This window comes from Melitaea cinxia, chromosome 2, assembly GCF_905220565.1.
Source record: "Melitaea cinxia chromosome 2, ilMelCinx1.1, whole genome shotgun sequence".
Lineage (NCBI taxonomy): Eukaryota > Metazoa > Arthropoda > Insecta > Lepidoptera > Nymphalidae > Melitaea > Melitaea cinxia.
In genome coordinates, this window is record NC_059395.1 from 6,566,437 (window position 1) to 6,586,662 (window position 20,226).

Below are 20,226 nucleotides of genomic sequence, written 5' to 3' on the forward strand. Positions count from 1 at the left end.
ATGGATACCGGTCCAAAACAGAGACGGCAAATTAATCCCCGTTACACAGCGAACTGGTTATCGGCCCTTACTTTTGGGTATGTATTAAATAAAACATTTAAATTAGGTAGGTACGTATATGTACATTTGTTCAGAATAAGCTATAGTTGCTAAAATAATATTTTTTGTCTAAGATGAACAAATAAGTCTATTTTTTATTTTATTTTATAGCGCCCATAGATATAAATATAACATACTCTAAAAATTTGCACGTGTCTCCTTACCTAGTTCCTAACGTCCTCCCTACGTCTAAGTGGCGATCATCATAAAAGGCGAATGACAAACATAAACACATAAAGATACCTTATTACATATCTAAAGTTATTTTAATTAAAATTATAAACCAGCGGTTTGGCGCGGGCAATCTGAAACTAGTACGTTTTTATTTTTTTGGAACGAAGTTCCTTACGGCAGGCTTGACATTTGACTGGGCGGCCGAACTGAAAAAAATGTGATACTAAAACCGTAAGAAAAATATATAACGGAAGTGACGTAATATCAGTCACGACTGTATAATATGACGTTTGTAAAACTAAAATATTACTAGTAAACTTTTTTTTAATTATTTAATTTATTTATGTAATTTTATACTGTCGACAAAAATAAATAAAGACATATGTTTTTTTTATTTCACTTAACAGTTTGAATTCTTATTATTATTTTATTTTACGGTATTTGTTATTTTCTAAAATACTAAATTTCCTAAATATTTTTGTACTTAATTAAAAATCAATAAACAAAATTAAACAAAAATCAAGAACTAGAAAATATATATATAATTCACATTTATCAATCAATCAATCAATTCAATTTTTGTCTAAAAATTTTAGATGGACCCTAGAAACGTTCAAACTAGGGTATAGCCGTGATATAAAAGAAGAAGATCTCTACGCGCCTCTTCCAGAACATCGATCGGATATTTTAGGTAGAGACAGTTCGAGTTTACTTTAAAATTGAGTGCTACCAATTTAAAATTAATGAATCAATATTCAAAGTCAATACTTTATTTTTTTTAATTATACACAAATATTGTTGCCGAAGTAATTGGAGCAACTAATTGGTGTTAGTGGCAGAAGCGGATTCGATTCCCGTGAAAAATAATTGTTTTTGGATTTTCCATTCAAATATTTGTCACGGTTTGGGAATTTGTGTTTATATTAGGTATGGGATATATTAGGTATGGTATATTTTACTGCCAAGATCCTGGATTTTCATTCTCTGGGTATCGCTGAGTATGCTTATAAGCGATTATTAATGTTGTTATATTATGTATGAATTTATAACTTGAAATTTTTATTCTTTAAACCTCAATATCTATTACTAAATATCTAAATTTACAAATGTTTTAAATCAAATAGAGTACATTTTCTTATTAACTTTCTTTCAGTTTTAATCGATTATTTTCTTAACGTATATTACAAACAATTTTGAAATCGTTAGCGTAATTAATTGCTACATGATATAATATGTTTTGAGTTTTACATAATACCAGGCGACACGCTACAGTCCGCGTGGGAACAAGAGGTAGAAAATATTTCATTGCACAGTGATGGACGCAAGCCGAGTCTAATGAAAGTACTTTTAAAAGTCTACGGCACAGAGCTCATGTTGTATGGTCTAATACTAGCTGCAATGGAGTTCCTGATAAGGTTTATTGTTGTAATCAAATAAGATTTTCTTCACGTTTTTTATTGATCATGTCATACTTTAACAATGCATATAATGTTATTTGAAAAGTTGCAAGCAATTGCAAAAGTGTTTGCTCGCAAACAAAAAAAAACAACTTCAATTACGAGTACATCGACAAGTAATACAACGTAAGTTGACGAAAGAAATTAACAAACGCACTAGTCATTACCCTCTAGCAGCATATAGCTAGCATTTACCTCTAGCAGATATAATCAATATATTAACACATAGAAACTATATGCAGATTACAGCAACCATTATTTCTGGGATTACTGCTTCGCTACTACAGTCCAACTCAAGAATTGTATAATGGCACGTAAGCATATTATATGTAAAACAATGGCAATGAAAATAATACAATGCGTACATTGACCTATTACACTAACTTGTATTTGCAGAGCTAATTCTACATATCTTTCGCGACTATTTAATTATTATGACATGTCAAGTGGCATTGCTTGGGGTGAAGCAGTCTTTTTCTGCTTTGGTGTAATTTTTTGTAGTATGGTTAATGTTATGGTCCAACATCCTTTTATGATGGGAGTCATGCATATTGGTATGAAAATGCGTGTTGCTGTCTGTAGTCTGATATTTAGAAAGGTATTACTTTAATTTAACAATTATTTCTTTTATAATTTTTCTTACCCAAATGTAACTTTCAACTTGTTTTTAACCACAATAATAATAATACTCTTTATTGTACACAACAACAATCAACACAATGTCATATTACAAATAAAGAAGAGTGTACAAAGGCGGTCTTATCGCTAGAAGAGCGATCTCTTCCAGATATCCTTTGGGCACATAGGACACAGTGTAGTGAAAGTAGTAGGGAGGTGTACAATGAGAAGTGACGATTAATGTTTTAATAAAGATAGACACAGAGACACATCAATATAGGAAGGGAACATTTTTTGGTGGTTATTTAGTAATAAATTGGGCAACTTTAAAAAAAATTATTGCAGGCTTTGAAAGTAAATCTTCAGGCAATGTCTGATAACCGAGGAGGACTAATAGTCAATTTAATGGCAAACGATGTCAATCGGTTTGATACGGGTCCTCTTTTCGTGCATTATCTTTGGATTGGTCCTATAGAGACTTTGGTAAGAGTTTTAACAGAAAATAACATAAAATTTGAGTTGTATTATATTAACTTCAGTAAAAATTGCTGTCATTTACAGTTAATGACAGTTTATTTATATCGAGAGATGGGAACGCCTGCAGTTTATGGAGCTTTAATTATTATAGCTGTTGTACCTTTTCAAAGTAAGAAATCCATGTTAATAATAGCGCCACGCTTTCATTATAAATATTAAAAAAATACTGTCGAATTGAGAACCTCCTCCTTTTTTGGAAGTCGGTTAAAAAATGCTAAATTTAAAGTATTTTTTTAAATACAGGCTTTTATTTAATAGCGCAAAAAAGAATAAAATATTTTCTTTCAAAACTTTTACTATCAACATATGAAATCATTACACAAAATAAGTATATCATAATAAGCTTTTAAGTATATCATACTTAAAAGCTTGTCGCGAGATTTAAATACTCGTACTTAGTTTGAAAATCGCGCCATGTTGGATTTGGATTTAGAATGACTTCACATACCTAGACATGTATTTCAGCTCAATCATCCTGCCTTGACCATGGTTGCCGTAAAGTATCCGAAACGTCGGGCATTTAACAAACTTAATGAACCGCGATAAAATTCGCAAAAGTTGTTTATTATAATCGGTTAAATATATATGCTTCAAAATTGAATTGCCTGATTCCACCCTACATATATACATACATACTACTCTCTTTTTAGTATTCTTAGGTACTCGAACGGCTTACTATAGAAGAAAAACAGCGTTGAAATCTGATGAAAGGGTAAGACTGATGGAAGAAATTGTTATGGGTATTGAAGTCATAAAAATGTACACATGGGAACAGCCATTTCGAAAAATCATTGATATCGTTCGAAGGTAAGTAGAAAATAAGGTTAAAATAACTATTTTAGTTAAAAACCAATTTTAATCACAAATATTATTGCAGACAGGAAGTGTTCTATATTAAAATGACTTCCTATATACGAGGTGTGATAATGTCATTCATCATGTTCACGTCACGATTCAGTATTTTTATCACCGTTTTACTATACGTGATTTATGTGAATAGAATCACGGTTGAGAATGTATTCTTTCTCACGTGTTATTATAATATTTTAAAACAGACTATGACACTTTTCTTTCCACAAGCCGTCGGTCAAGTAAGTTACATTATTGTTTCATATACCTACCTAACTTACCTAATATATTTAAATGATAGTCATCAATATTGTACGTAGTCATTTGTCGATATGCAATAGGCATATTATGCTATTACATTATATATATATTTTTTGTGTATGTGTATAAATTTATTCCATGTATTACGTTGTATAATATGTATTTACTATTCGCCTTATAAAAAGTACTAATTTGTAAATAGATTTTACTTTCTTTCGTGTGCCTTAATTATAATTCATAACGCAGACTGGAAGCGAATGCATTTTGCATTTTCCCGCCTTTTATAAAATATATGTTTAAGTATATTGTGTCAAAATATATTAAATCTCTCAGTCTGTTTGTCTGTCTGTCTGTTTGTTCCGGCTAATCTTTGAAACGGCTTGACCGATTTTGACGGGCCTTTCACTGGCAGGTAGCTTATTTAGTAAGGAGTAACTTAGGCTACTTTTATTCTAGAAATTTATTCATTTTACAACTCTGCGAACTGAACAATAACTTTTTTGTTAAATTCCTCGCGGACAAAGCTGCGGGCACAGCTATTATATAATAAACCAGTACTATTTATATTGTTTGATATTATGCAAACTTATTTTCTGCACGCACTATTCAAAGATTGCTGAAATGAATGTAGCGGTACAGAGAATTAATGATTTCTTACTCATTGAAGAATGCCACCTAAGGCCAAGAGTCCAATTAATAGACTTAAAAATGCTTCAAAATAAGCCAAAGAAACGAGTTACAATACCACGTAAGTCACTGATTATTAAAAATAAGGAATGTATTTTGTTCGACGTTCTACCAAAGATCGCCGACGGAAGCTGGCTGAGGATAATGGACAACTGGGATATTTAGCGCGTACCTAAGGAAGGCATATATAAGTTGTGTAATACTGTTTAATAGGTTGAACCGGAACAAATTGTTTGACACTATTCCTTTTTTAGCAAATCCCGTTGTTCAACCTGTGAAGCATTATCCGCCCAATGAACCTAGCACATCTACACGCACGTTGAAATTTCAAGACAAAAATAAAGGTATATTTAAATAGGTTTAATTAATATTTTACATTTCTTAATAAACTAATAAATAATTTTTACATACATATTCTTGAAAAAAAAAAAGATATAAGAAAAGAGCAATTAGCTATAATATTTGACGACGCCTGCAGCCGTTGGATGAAAACATCAGACAAGAACGACGTTTTAGATACAAATTTGAAGGTAGGTATCGTACTATTTTGTTCTTAGTATCTTATCGAATTAAAACGAGAAAAATACGATCAGAAATTTTCATTTGTATCAGATATATACTGGATCATTAACAACTATAATTGGAGCAGTAGGTTCAGGCAAATCAACATTGCTTCATATGATGCTTGGTGAATTGCCTCTGCTATCTGGCAGCATGGACATTACTGGTGTCGTTAGTTATGCTAGTCAAGATCCTTGGCTTTTCGTTGGTAAGTCTGTTCTAAGCCTAAATAGTGAGTATTTTTCATTTAACGAAAAAAACAACCGTATCTCGGTTGAAATAATAATAATATTTTTTTATATCTTAACAACGTTTTATATTACTTAGTCGGATATGTCGTCATAGATACAGTTTGTTGAAACCTGACTTCGTGACAAAGACTATTTATCGTTTTTATAATCGCTTAAATATACTACTTTACTACGCTTTTATAAAACTACAAAAAATATTCTTATAAGTATAGGTTCAGTTCGCCAAAACATCCTCTTTGGTCAACCTTTTGTAAGGACACGATACATGGAGGTATGCAAGGTTTGCGCTCTAGAAAGAGATATCTCATTGTTCCCTCATGGTGACAAAACCGTTGTTGGCGAACGAGGCGTTTCGCTCAGCGGGGGACAAAGAGCTCGGATTAACTTAGCAAGAGCAGTTTATAAAGAGGTAGATCGATTAAACGAATAGTTAGTATCGATGTCAATAAGAATTATTTGTAATTGCTATATCAATGTTTTTCAGGCTGATATTTATTTATTAGATGATCCTCTATCAGCAGTAGATACTCAGGTTGCAAGACACATTTTTGAAAACTGTATTAAAAGGTAGGGTAGGGTATTAAGTTAGTCTTGCCAAGTAACAAATTAAACTATATATGAAATAGATAAGAAAATAAATAAGATATGTAATAATTACCCTTACACAGATATTTGGAAAACAAAACAGTTGTTCTAGTTACCCATCAACTTCAGTTCATTAAATCTGTTGATCAAATCGTTGTTATGGACAAGGGAAGAATTCTTGCTGATGGCAATTATGAAGACCTAAGTGTATATAATTTTAATTATCAAATTATTTATACCATAGCATTCATCTCACTTAATATTTATGATTACCTACTGTAAGTTAACGCATATATTATTTTAGAAACGCGATCTACCAATATTACAAGTGATGCAAGACAAATCTCACGAAGTACGAAAAGAAATCGCTGCGTCACCAAGCAAACTAACTCAACCCTCTAGTGGTGTCAGCTTAAAACGTTCACACTGGTCTCATTGGTCGATGATTTTCGAGGCTACGGTATAAACCCATTTAAAATTCATATTTTCCAAATTTATACTATTGATTATTATATTTTGAGATAGGTTTTCTTATATCCAAATTGAGGAACCTAGCAGACGATCTATAAACCTGAAAGTACTACTAAAGTACCCTATCAGGGTAGGCCTATCCCTAGTAGGGTAGGTATACTTGGGCCACAAACTCGTAAGTTCATGTAGCTGAGAACACAAAGGACGCTGTTGATGTGCGTGGTAGGAAGACAAAAACAGAAGAAGACAAATAATACGAGTACTTAACATCTTTAGGGAAAAGGTTAAAATATAATTGGTATACTTTATTTGAGTTTTTTTTTTAGGATCAAAAGCAAGAAACAGAAAAACAAACGATCGGAAGGGTACAGGGATCCGTCTACAAGGAATATTTTTTCGCAGACTCTGCTTGTCCCTTTGTCTCTTTTGTTTTATTCATGTTTGTCTTGGCACAATTTTGTGCGAGCTCCAGTGATTATTGGATAAGTCGATGGTAATGTTTTTAATGTTGTGCAGTGGACTGTATAGGCTGTAATGATGAATGTTTTTAAAATAGCCACATATCTTTTCTATCATCATCATATTTTATCATCGTCATTTCAGCCTATCACAGTCCACTGCTGCACATAGGCCTCCACAAGCTCACGCCAAAAATGGCGTGAACTCATGTGTGTTACCCATAGTCACCACGCTGGGCAGGTGGGTTGGTCACCGCAGGGCTGGCTTTATCGCACCGAAGACGCTGCTGCCCGTCTACGGCCTGTGTATTTCAAAGCCAGCAGTTGGATGGTTATCCGCCATTGGTCGGCTTTTTAAGTTCCAAGGTAGTAGTGGAACTATGTTATCCCTCGCCTCTTACGACATCCACGGGAAGAGAGGGGGTGGCTATATTCTTCATTACCGTAACCTCACAGCAAAGCAGTCTTTTCTATAATCTTTGTATTAAATATACAATTGAATTTAAGTTTTAATGTAGATTGGTATACACTGTATCCGATTTTACTTGAAGGAAACGCATTTTTATCTGATTACAGGAGTCACGCTGAAGATCATTTGACTGGCGACCAAACTATGGATAATATGTTGTGGTCACAATACGGATTGAGAAGAAAAGATTTCGCACTAGTTTTTGGTTTACTTACTATTGCAACAGTGGTCTTTGCCTTAATACGAGCCTTCCTGTTCTTCTCACTATGCATGAAATCGTCAATAAAGTTAGTAATACTTAAATGACTAAATTAATTCAAATGTTTGGTAACTTTTAACATATTTTGGGTCATGAAAAATTTATTCCTGTTTTATACATAACCATTAAATAAATATTTTAGGCTACATGACTTAATGTTCGAGTGCATATCTCTTTCGCCCATGAGTTTTTTTCATTCAAATCCTTCTGGAAGAGTACTGAATCGGTTCAGTAAAGATATGGGTTCTGTTGATGAGTTACTGCCACAAGCAATGCTAGATTGTGTTCAGGTGAAAATTAATAGTTAATATTTATAATTAATATCTAAAACAGGTTGTCATATTCTTAATGTTACTACTGCTCGTACATCCGTTCGTCGTTCATCCGTTTCAGATAATGTTAAACTTAACTGGCGTAATCGCAGTCATATTGATGACAGAAGCTGCTTTACTCATACCAATTGTTACATCACTCATTATATTTTACATATTCCGCTTAATTTACGTTCGAACGACGGGTGCCATAAAACGTCTAGAAGGAATAAGTAAGTATTTCATTGCAATTTGTTCTTTTTCTTAAATTGATTTCGGATACTATTTTTCATAATATATATATATATATATATATATATATATATATATATATATATATATATATATATATATATTCTTTATTGCACTTAAAATTTTTGTACAGATATTAATATACAAATTTTGTTAGCAAAGGTGGACTTATCTCTAAAAGAGATCTCTTCCAGCCAACCTGTGATAGTGAGAACTAATGTTATATAGCAGGCCAAGAAAGTGCAGTAATGTAGATATATACAGATTCTTAAAAATAAAAATAAAAAGCTAATTAAATAATATTCTAACAGCATACAATATATGTATATATATTATTTATATATACGCTACATTTACATACTATATACATATACACACTACTACTTATAAAGATCATACACATAAATATTACATATATCACTACATAGTATAAAACAAAGTCGCTTTCTCTGTCCCTGCACATGTATGTACGCTTAGATCTTTAAAACTACGCAACGGATTTTGATGCGGTTTTTTTTAATAGATAGATTGATTCAAGAGGAAGGTTTATATGTATAATAACATCCATTAAATAGTGGAGAAATACTGTTATTTTTGAGTTTTCTAATGTTATGTCGTAAATAATTATTTTTTTTTTCGCTTAAATTGCAAACGCAGGCTGAACCCTACGAGATTTATCAAAATAATGTACTAAGTATTGTACACATTGAAAAGGTCTCCAGAAAACTCCGCGATGGTATATACCTATCTCTTATGGATATCCCACAATAACATTTTTTTGTCATTTACTTTTTACGACAAATAATGGCTAATTTTCGAAGCGATTTTAACCAATACAGCATTAATCCTTATCCAATTAAGTACCTTAAATACATTGTTGATTTAATATAGATCTATATGGCCCTTTACAGCATATGATTTAAATGAATATTTTCGAAGATATTACAGATTTAAAAATCGCGGTACGTAGCGTTTGCGGCGGTTCCGGCCGGCTTTTACTCTAAGTTAACGCGTGCGGGCCACGGGCAGTAATGAATAAATCAAAACTACTGGATCGATTTTAATCATTTTTTCAGTGAATGACATAGGCTATAATTATATTTTATACCCGTGCGAAGCCGGAGCGGGTCGCTAGTATCTACATAAAATACACCTACCTACATAAAATAAATATACCTACATTTAAATAAAATACTTCGCTTGACAGACTTAATCAAATGTTTTATTATCTTAATAGCCCATATGGAAAAATACTTACCATAAATTTCCAGAAAAACTGTTTATAGCAATGAAATTTTGTTCTTTTTATATCTAAATAAACTAAAAATAACAATTCAAATTCTTATTCAAAAATGTTTAGAATTCCTAATGTAAGGGTAACATAAAAATAAAATCGTAGATACTAAAAATAACAGTTAAATTCTTATATTAACTTTATATTGGAACGAAGTTCCTTACGGCAAGCTTCACATTTGGCTAGGCGACTGAACTGAAAAAAATGTGATACTAAGCCCGTAAGAAAAATGTATAACGGAAGAGACGTAATATCAGTCACACGACTGTATAATATGACGTTTGTAAAACTAAAATATTACTAGTAAACTTTTTTTTTAATTATTTATATAATGTTATACTGTCGACAAAAATAAATTAAGACATATGTTTTTTATTTCACTTAATAGTTTGAATTATTATTATTATTATTTTGTTTGATTTATTTTATTTTGCGGTATTTGTTATTTTCTAAAATACTAAATTTCCTAAATACTTATGTACTTAATAAAAACCAATCAACAATATTAAAAAAATCAAGAACAAGAAAATATATATAAAATACATGGTATAAATAATATGTTTTTCAAATTGTGTTGCTTTTATACTATCCGAAGGAACTTCGTTCCTAACTGGTGTCCCATGACAGCACATAATTTTTACTCTTAGTAGTCTTCTGGCTCTAATGGGGTTATCTATTAAAAGATAGTGTTATCTTAAAAAATAATTAAGCACTTGATTCCAAAGATAACGTTAAAACCGTCCGTGTATTCAATATCTCTTTTTAAAAGTAGTAAGTAAAATATTGTTATTAGATTTTCCTGTCTTTTAGTGGAAATCGTCCGCAAGTTAATTATTATTTTCTAAATTTAAATACCATAATAATTTTTTTAAGCACGTAGCCCAGTCTTCGGACATGTTAATGCAACTATATTGGGTTTACCCACAATTCGATCGTTCGGAGCAGAATTACTTCTTGCTCAAGAATTTGACCGTCATCAAGATCTACACAGCGCAGCGTGGTACCTATTCATCTCTTGCAGTCGTGCTTTTGGATACTTTCTTGATCTTATTTGTCTGTTATTCATTATATGCGTTACATTCACCTGCCTAATGAAAAGTGGTAAGATTTATACAAAATTTCTATTTGACTTCTAAAGTTTAAAATCAGTTATTACAGCCATGTAACTCAGATAATCAGAAATGAAAATTGTAATTTATTTATTTCATTTTGAGGAGGAACAACAGCTAAAATACTTTCACAAATACAAAATTTACATAGAGACATAAAGCCAATAATAGTTCCCCACATATAGAAACAGAAACTACCACAGAAATACATCACTAACCACATATCACATTTTATCTCTAAGATATATCAATGTAATACCATAGATTTTAGTCAAATGTCTTTATATTAAAAGCAGCAGAATAATTCATGATAAGGTCTAATAGCTTTTTATAGCCCAATTTACTTTTAATAGTTCTTCCCATCGTATGAACTAATTAACAAATTACAATGGCCTTTAATACTAGATATCGATGGTAGTAACGTTGGGCTCATTATCACCCAATCTATTTCACTAACTGGTATATTTCAATGGGGCATGCGTCAATCTGCCGAAATGGAGAATCAGATGACAAGTGTTGAAAGAGTTCTAGAATATACTAAATTGACACAAGAATCTGAATTATCTAGTGTTAGTAAAATGTCTTCTATATATTTCTTTTAATCAGGTTTTAAAGTAAATTCCTGCTAAACTTATGCAGTAATTACACAGTTGTATATTGTTGTATATTATTGTTAGGCGTACGTTGAAATGTATAGCAAATTAATTTAAATATACTTAGTCTCCAGATAAAAAGCCACCAATTGGTTGGCCTACTGAAGGTGGAATACATTTTAACGAGCTAAGCTTGAAATATACCCTTGATGGAACAAATGTTCTTAACAAACTGCAATTTAACATATTACCACGAGAAAAGGTTCGCATAAAGAAGTTTAATTAATGTTTTTGGAGTACAAACTATAACAATAATGTTGAAAGAAATATTACTACAGATTGGTATTGTTGGAAGAACTGGAGCAGGAAAATCTTCAATTATACAAGCTTTGTTTCGATTGGCTTACCTTGAAGGAATTATTACGATTGACGGTGTAGATATAACGTCTATTGGGCTTAAATATTTACGACAGAAAATATCTATTATCCCACAGGTAAACAAACATTAATCATGTAAAAGATACATAAAAATGTTTGATGATTGTGTGATAAAATTTGATATAATGTACTTGAGTGTAATAGGTAAGTGCGCTTAACACACTATAAATATATATCGAGTTATGAGCAAATATACTTTGAAAATCACACCTAGTTATTTATTTAATAAAACAATTAATAAACGAATAAATAATTAATATATTTAAACTAAAAAAAAAAAAAACATTAAATCGATTGTAAATTCTTCTTATATAAAATCGATTATTATTTCAAATCGAATTGGTGACGTGTGAGGGGAGTCACAAATTTCAAATTTTCTTGAACTGTTAAAAAGAAAAACAAATGGACGGAGTATAATTTTAAGCTTAACATGATTCTACATTTCTTTCTTTTTCGTAGGAACCTGTCCTATTTAGCGGTACACTTAGAAAAAATCTCGATCCTTTTGATGAATATCCTGACGATTTATTAGTTAATGCTTTAAAAAAAGTAGAGCTTTTATCAGAAGAGGAGAGTTTAGGTAAATGAAGAAAAAATTAAGACTATTTAGAAAAAACGGCTTGTCTTTAGATTAAGACCCGTCGAATTAATTTTGTAACGAAATAATGCCGATAAACGGTAAAATTTTGAAGTTAAATAGGTTAGGGTTTTTTTTTTTTTTTGTAATTAAATAATGCCGATAAACGGTAAAATTTTGAGCTTAAATAGATTAGGTTAAAAAAAATTTTATTCGACGGGTCCTAATCTAAAGACTTGCCAAACAAACTAAAATAATGGGAACTACCATCATAATTGTATTTATTTTAGAAACTTTATATAAACAAGTTTCGGACTCTGGATCCAACTTTAGCGTGGGTGAACGTCAACTTGTTTGTCTTGCAAGAGCTATCGTTAACAACGACAAGATACTTTTGTTGGACGAAGCTACGGCTAACGTGGACGCACAGACTGACGCTCTAATACAAACAACAATTAGGGAACACTTCAAAAATTGTACAGTGCTTACTGTAGCGCACAGACTACATACAGTTATTGACTCTGATAAGGTAAAAGAGTGAAACGTTTAATAACATAAAATAAGACAATTGTTTCTCAATATAGATATCTATTCACCCTTATTTAACTATGTATGTATCCTGTCTATACAATTTAAAATTGTGAAGAAAATCAAACTTGATTGAAAGACAATAAACACTTACAACACACAAAGATTACAAAATTGCTTCGTTCATAACACTAGATAGGATTCGCATGCATGCATCCATAAATGCATCGTCTGTAACACTAGGGATTTCGTATGCATGCATGCATGCATGAATCCTATCTAGTTATGCGATATATATAATATATAGGATTCGCAGAACTGGTAGGTTATCGAACAACTACTTCTACAGATATATTGTTTTCCTTCTTAAGAACATGTTGCAGTTTCATTCAGCCTGATACATCCCACTGCTGGACATAGGCCTCTTTCTCCATTTAGGAGAAGGATCGGAGCTTAATCCACTACGCTGCTCCACTGCGGATTGACGGATATGTTCCCTACTATGAGTAACGATTACTATCAGCTAGTTATGATTACAAGCGGGATCGACGGCTTAACATGCTCTCCATGGCACGATAAGGAGACCCGCAGAGACAGACATCCGAACCGGAAATAAATATTTGTACAAATACAAAAATCCATCCCGAGGGGAAATCGAATCTGCAAACCGTTGGTGTTTTAGGTGACTACTACATCACTACACCAGAGCGGTTCTTTTAGAACTTTATGGTTATTAGAAAGACACTGCTTCGAAATACGTTAAAGTTCTAATACAAGCGGTATATACACATAGTATCCGGCCAAAAGAATTTGAAACAACTAATTTTTTATAGTTGCAATATGTATAATTCACAGATCCTTGTTCTCGACGCCGGTCATCTGATGGAGTTCGACCATCCGCACATACTTTTACAAAATAAAAAGGGTTACTTTAGGAAAATGGTCGCTGAGACCGGTTTCTCTATGGCACAGATATTGCATAAACTTGCAGCTGAAGTAAGTATGATTGTGTCATTAAATATTTTATTGTAACTAGTTGTGTTTGCTAGCAAACTAAAAAAACCGACTTCAATTATATCGACAAGTAATACAAGGCAAGTAGATGAAAAAATTAACAAAAGCCATAGTCGTCACGACGAGGGTTTCGAGGGTTTCCCTCGTTTGCTCTGGGATTCCATCATCAGATCCTGATTTCCTTATCATGGTACCACCCTTAGGATATCTCCTTTCCAACAAAAAATGAATTATCAAAATTGGTTCATAAACGTTTAAGTATTATCCCCGAACATACATTTTAAAAAAAATCGGTCGAATTGAGTAACCTCCTCCTTTTTTGACGTCGGTTAAAAATAGATTTAACTTTTGCTTCTGCGTGTAGTTTTAGGTATTATTACGCTTTGTACTATTATTTATAAATGACGCAGTGCGTCACAATTGAAATTTTCTAAAAACAATTACAGAATTACATCTAATACTCAGATACCTCCTCTCTCATAAATGCTTAATCTAACTGCCTGTATGTATGAATCTAGATTTCTAGATTCTAGATCTAATTATAGTTTTACTAACGATCAATTTGTAATTATATTATAAATTATTTGTTACAGAATTATAAGAAAATGAAACAAGACGAATAGTATTAATATAATTTTATTTCAATACAATGTCTTTTATAGCTTATATCTCTAAATATATTTAATGTTTACATTTTTAAAATAAATTAACGAATTAAATACTGGAGTACGATTTTAATAAAATATAAAAATAAATAACGTAACAAATAAAGATGTTTATTTTAAATGGTCTCTATATCGCAGTTAAGACATGACAGCTGAAGCTCCATTCTCTTCTTAAAATCCTGTATTATCATGTCCATACGTCTGAAGCAAAAAGATTATTTTTTACTCCTGGGGGTATTGGGGTTTGGGTCGGCAACGCGCTTGCGATGCTTCTGGTGTTGCAGGTGTCTATAAGCTACGGTAATCGCTTACCATCAGGTGAGCCGTACGCTTGTTTGCCGACCTAGTGACATAAAAAAAAAAACAAGTATCTACCTAAATAAAAAATGGAATGTGTTGATAAGCTTAAAACTCGAAAAAAGTGTATCAGTTCTTTTGTTTTTCTAATACTCTGTAAAACTTTGTTATAAAAAATTGTGCAGAATTAAACTTTAAAATTACACGTTTGATGGTTCGCAAGGCAGCTAGCTACATTTGTTCGGTCAGCTAGTAGCTAATAAAGACGTTAATAAAAACATAGGGAATGTTAATTCTAATTACATCTAACATCCGAAACTACATTTTTGTATGATTATACATACACTAGTTGTGCTCCGCGGTTGCACTTACGTTAATTTGAGGGAAAACCGTTTCCATTCAAACATCCAAGACAAAAATATTTTTTCAATTCGAACCAGTAGTGAAACAAATAAAAAACAAACAAAAACTTCAGCTTTAGAACATTAGTGAAGATGTGATAATGTATATACTCGTAAATATGTATAATCTTATATCCTATTGCAATTTATTCTAATTTATATAACAATTATTTGTACACTTCCTAACCGCTTTTCTATGCCCTGTCCTATCCCCAAAGGTTGACTGGAAGAAATCGCTTTTTTAGCGATAAAACCGCCTTTACATCTTCCTCTAATTCTATACTACTTTTGTTTGTATCTTTTAATGATGTGCAATAAAGAATATTATTATTCTTATTATATACTTTTTATAATAGGTGTATAAAAGAAGCGATCATACTACTGGGCATAGGCCTCTTTCCCCATGTAGGAGAAGGATCAGAGCTTAGTCCACCACGCTGCTCCAATGCGGGTTGGCGGATGAGCAACTAACGCAATTACATATTATGTTGTTATAATTTTATAAAACATCAATCGAATTTTGTTGATTAATTATTTTATGGATTTTAGTATTTTTGCAATAGTTATTATTTTTTTTAATAAATTTATCTTTTTACTTTTTACGCAATGGAGGCCTATGTCCAGCAGTGGATTGTTATAGGTTGAAGTGACGTTATATGTGTCTCTTTACTATCTACGTTATAAAATGCGGTTGATTTGTATACTGCCTAAACGGGCACGTAATAAAATTAAGCAGACCAAATATATATACAAATAACATTATACTCACTGTTTTTCTTCCTCCGTTTCTAAAGGTGGGATGCTCGCTAACGTTTCGACGAGGTAATTCCTGAAAACAAAATAATCATATTACTACATTAGTTTTAATTTATTGATTACAAAAATTTTTAACAACTTACATACAAAGTATTCACTCAAGAAACGATATACTCGTTATCACAATTGAACGCAAAAAAACGCCCCAAGCACGTGTCACGTGTCACGTGTCACGTGTCGCGCGCCACGTGTCGCTCGTGCACGCAGTGGGACTCACTCGGCCTTCCTGGTGAGGTGCGCGGCGCAGGCGAGGCGCAGCAGGCTGGTCTCCAGGCGCGCGCGGAAGGCGGCGGCGCGCGGCGGCGCGGGCGCGCACGCGGCCAGGCGCGACACCTCCTCGCACACCGTCTCGCTGATGTCGCGCACGTAGCGCGAGCACGCCGAGCCGCAGATACTGTCCACCTGCACGTGTATATTTTTTATGCTGGGAGTTTCTCATATACGCTTCAGTATGTAATATCCCACTGCTGGGCATAGTCCTCTTTGCGCATGCAGGAAGGATCAGAGCTTAATCCACCACGCTGCTTCGATGCGGGTCGGCGGATACATTCCCTACTATGAGTAACGATCGCTATCAGGTGTACATGGTAACGATCGGGACCGACAGCTTAACGTGCTCTACGAAGCACGATGGGGAGACCCACAATGACTAACAATCAGACCGGAAACAAATATTTGTATAAACATCCACTCCGAGCGGGAAGCAAACCCGCGACCGTTGGTGTTTAGGCGCCGTCGACACGATACATGCACCATACACTACGTTTGTCCAGCAGCGGGATATTCACAGACTAATTGAGTTTAATTATCTCAATTAAGTTTAAAAATTTTCAATGGATTAAGGATAAAGATTTTTATTATAACAAGTAGATAAAAACAACAATATAAAACTATATGCAGAACACAAATCCGTAAGTATGAACTTGAAACATGTGAATAAAATTTACTTTTGTCCAATTAACTTTAAAACTAAGTGATATTTCATTCGCATCATCAAAAATACAATATCATAAATACCTTTCATGTGTCTTTATCAGTAAAATTTATATAATACTAGCTGACCCAACCACGCGTTGCTGTGGCTCAGTAATTATAATTTATTAAAATATATTTAAATTCTATATTTAAACACGCCATCTCCGGATATCTGTGCCCACTTTTGGACAGATCTAGAATAAGATTTGGATTTTTGCCATTAACACCTTAATACTCAATTTTACATAATACAGTTTCATGTTCCACATAATCAAATGCTTTTTATAAGTTATAGAATAAACCTATTAGCATTCTGTGATTGCTTCAGCAAGTACTGGGATTTACTGTTTCCCTAACAAAGTGGTAAAACTTTACTATATTTTAATAAATTCGGAACCTTCGAAAAGTGTAGTGGCGACTAGTGCGTTTGTTATTTTTTTTTTTCATATTTTTAGGGATCCGTACCTCAAAAGGAAAAAACGGAACTGTCTGTTTGTCAAGACCCTTTTTCTGAGGAACGCGTAGAGGTGTCAAGCTGAAATTTATAAAAAAAAAAAGATCTACTGTCCCTTAGAGCTGTGAAAAATATCAAACTTCTAAGCCAAAGCAATCAAAAGATACAGCCATTTATGCTGCAAATTTTTGACACTCGGCACTCGCAAGGGAATCAAAACCTACAGGGTATAGTTCGCGTCATGTAAAAAGAACGCTGAAAGAAACTGGAGGGGGTGCGTTTGCGCATGGGTATACTCGCGCACAAGTACTACTGTTTTATTTTTTAATTAGGTTTTCACTCGCGGCTTCGTATAATGGTTATTGGTAGGTACATTAAAAAATACTAGAAATACAAGTGCGAATAATTCGGACTAAATAAGTATAAAAATTATCACTTTACAAAATCACAATTTTTTTTTAAACAAAAGCAATAACAAATTTTTTAGTTATTGAAATGTCGTATTCAAAAATAATAATTATCTGTACTCTCGATATTCGTATCTTAATAGTTTTTATGTGTTTAAAATGATAAATTGATAATTGTTTTTTAGTGAAATAAATAGTAAATGGAGAATTTTGTAATTTAAAACTTTTGTGCGCGATAATAATTTGAGTCGACGTCGAACTGTCAACCGCTGTCAACCAATAGCACACCGGCAAGCATGCGACAGTGATAAACACTCCCGTCCCCCTACCCCGTACCACCAAATAGACCGATAAATCGCTTCTGCGCAGCTTCAAGGCCAGCGTTCTTTTTACATGACGCGAACTATACCTCCCGTAAACTCAGAATCTTGAAATTCGGTACGAAGGAACGTCTTATACCACAGATAAAGAAAAAATTGCGAAAAGCATAAAGTTTTAATTACATTTTTAAATACAATTTTTGTACGGAATACTCGGTGCGCGATTCCGACTCACACTTGGTCGGTTTTTATTTAATTATTTAGTTTTTTGAAGTTTCCTTTTTGAACTAGTTTGTTGTTTTTTTTTAAATATTATTAATATTAAGACAAAATATTTTAAAACATGTATTGCTAAATTAATTAGTAATATTTACTTAGTTCTTCTAACATATTAGCTGATAATTAAGTCTGGAGATTTTTTTTCTTTATGATAAAAATATATTAAAATATAAAAATAAGCGTTTAAACTTAGCAATCAATACAATTATTCAGATAAAAAAATGTAATATAAAGTCACCAATTGAAGTAAGTGACAGTACAATTTAAAATTATTTTTCAATATAACTATAGGTACTCGAGATGATAATCTTTCCTAAAAATAAAGAGATATGGATAAAAATTAATTACTTATAAAAAAAACGAAGAACAATTTTTTAATCTCTTAAATTATAATTAAATTAATATCAGTGATATTTTTTTATGTAATGACACATCCCTATTTATAATTTACAAGTTAAACACAAATTTTTAGTTCATTCATATTAATATTAAACGACAATATGAATTTGAGATTACCCTAAGTTAACCTGTAATCTTGAACTCTTTTGTGGCCGATGAAGGCCTTTCAAAAATTGCCATAGCGGTCGGTATTTCACGACCACAAGGCGGGGTATTGGTAAAGTTTTCAACTAGCAATAATCGCACCTCGGATTAACCTCATTGGTTACGATATTGCCTCTGCGCAAAGTTAACTGTAAACTTTCCTCCTCAACTATATAAGAATTGTCGTCGACAACTCGTTAGCGCGATTTATTTCGACGCCAGCGCCATCTTTTGACAACTTTTATAAACAAAATGTTACACTATTAACCCCTAATAGTATTAAATTATGTCTGTGTATGGTAATTACAACGCTGTATTCACATTGATTGTATCTTTTATAATTTTGTTAGACATATTTAATTACGGTCAATAACATTTTATTAATATTTGATAATCATTTTTACGCTTTTTTAAACAAAACTTGTATGACTTGGCAATTAAAAATAATTCTTTTTTTTTATTATAAAAGCAAAACGGTTTCTATTACCGGAGACAACCTATAAAAACGAGTTTTGTAAAATTATAAGCATTTATGTGCTTACGACTAAATGGTAAATAACAAATAAGAAGTTCTCCCTTTTCTGATATTTCTATTAATTTGAAAAATAAACATACTCCATCTGTTCGAAAAAGATAAAAATTTATCAATATAATTGATAGCAGAGAATGACAAGTGATTAATAAAGTTTTTAAGTACTTTAAACAATGTAGTATTTAAAATGGACTATGGAGGGTACAGTTTTAAAAACAGCTAGTGCACTGGTGTTGCGTTAGTAAAATTATATAAGCTATGATTTAAAATTCTCTGCAAAAAAACAGGGCTCGGCATTTTATAATTGACAAATTGAATAATTTAAAATTTTAGATCAACGCGCTGTGAGGAGAATTGTTCATTCATCATAATATTATATATTAATACGCTAAGGTTAAGCTGTTTGCCTCTTTTTTAACCGAAAGGACGAGTTTACTCAATTAGAACATATATATTTTTTTATGTATGTTCGGGGATAACTTCGTCGTTTATGAACCGATTTTGATAATTCTTTTTTTGTTGGAAAGGAGATATCCTAAGTGTGGTACCACGATAAGGAAACGAGGATCTGATGATTGGATCCCATAGAAATTGAGAAAATCCCTTGAAAATCCGCCTAACTTTTTACTGGGTACCGATTTTGATTAATTTTATTTTAATAGATGTTATACCTTTTTTTGTAATT

The 20,226-nt window shown here is 32.3% G+C and overlaps 2 protein-coding genes and 1 non-coding gene across 3 annotated transcripts in view; 1 reads left to right on the top strand and 2 right to left on the bottom strand.

The window, feature by feature from the left end:
- On the top strand, positions 1–14,571 carry LOC123659039 (probable multidrug resistance-associated protein lethal(2)03659). The gene is made up of 29 exons (XM_045594317.1): positions 1–77; positions 870–964; positions 1,532–1,688; positions 1,973–2,044; positions 2,127–2,328; positions 2,694–2,831; positions 2,910–2,994; positions 3,536–3,692; positions 3,763–3,976; positions 4,608–4,743; positions 4,937–5,026; positions 5,115–5,212; positions 5,295–5,451; positions 5,707–5,903; positions 5,979–6,061; positions 6,163–6,286; positions 6,384–6,539; positions 6,877–7,043; positions 7,585–7,764; positions 7,879–8,026; positions 8,130–8,280; positions 10,467–10,694; positions 11,108–11,271; positions 11,423–11,557; positions 11,634–11,789; positions 12,193–12,313; positions 12,601–12,839; positions 13,694–13,834; positions 14,446–14,571. Exons 1-29 carry the CDS (start codon positions 1–3, stop codon positions 14,473–14,475), a joined length of 4,098 nt encoding a protein of 1,365 aa, XP_045450273.1. The 3' UTR covers positions 14,476–14,571.
- The window catches only part of LOC123663516 (exocyst complex component 2), a 19,864-nt gene continuing 14,110 nt past the window's right edge, over positions 14,473–20,226 (bottom strand). Inside the window, exons 15-17 of the mRNA XM_045598193.1 lie at positions 16,249–16,433; positions 15,985–16,044; positions 14,473–14,718 (exon numbers count right to left, since the gene is read on the bottom strand). Of these exons, the coding sequence (XP_045454149.1) occupies positions 14,634–14,718; positions 15,985–16,044; positions 16,249–16,433 (330 nt within the window). The 3' untranslated portion in view covers positions 14,473–14,633. The remainder of the gene's footprint in view (positions 14,719–15,984; positions 16,045–16,248; positions 16,434–20,226) is intronic.
- Positions 19,017–19,156, bottom strand: LOC123667326. The gene has a single exon (XR_006745421.1). It is a non-coding gene; the product is annotated as a U4 spliceosomal RNA (small nuclear RNA).

Bases quoted from the DNA above. Each gene is read 5' to 3' on its own strand.
- LOC123659039 (XM_045594317.1), top strand. From the start codon at position 1: ATGGATACCGGTCCAAAACAGAGACGGCAAATTAATCCCCGTTACACA. The intron at 965-1,531 runs GTAGAGACAGTT...ACATAATACCAG, and splicing joins ACATCGATCGGATATTTTAG to GCGACACGCTACAGTCCGCG. The intron at 7,044-7,584 runs GTAATGTTTTTA...ATCTGATTACAG, and splicing joins GATTATTGGATAAGTCGATG to GAGTCACGCTGAAGATCATT.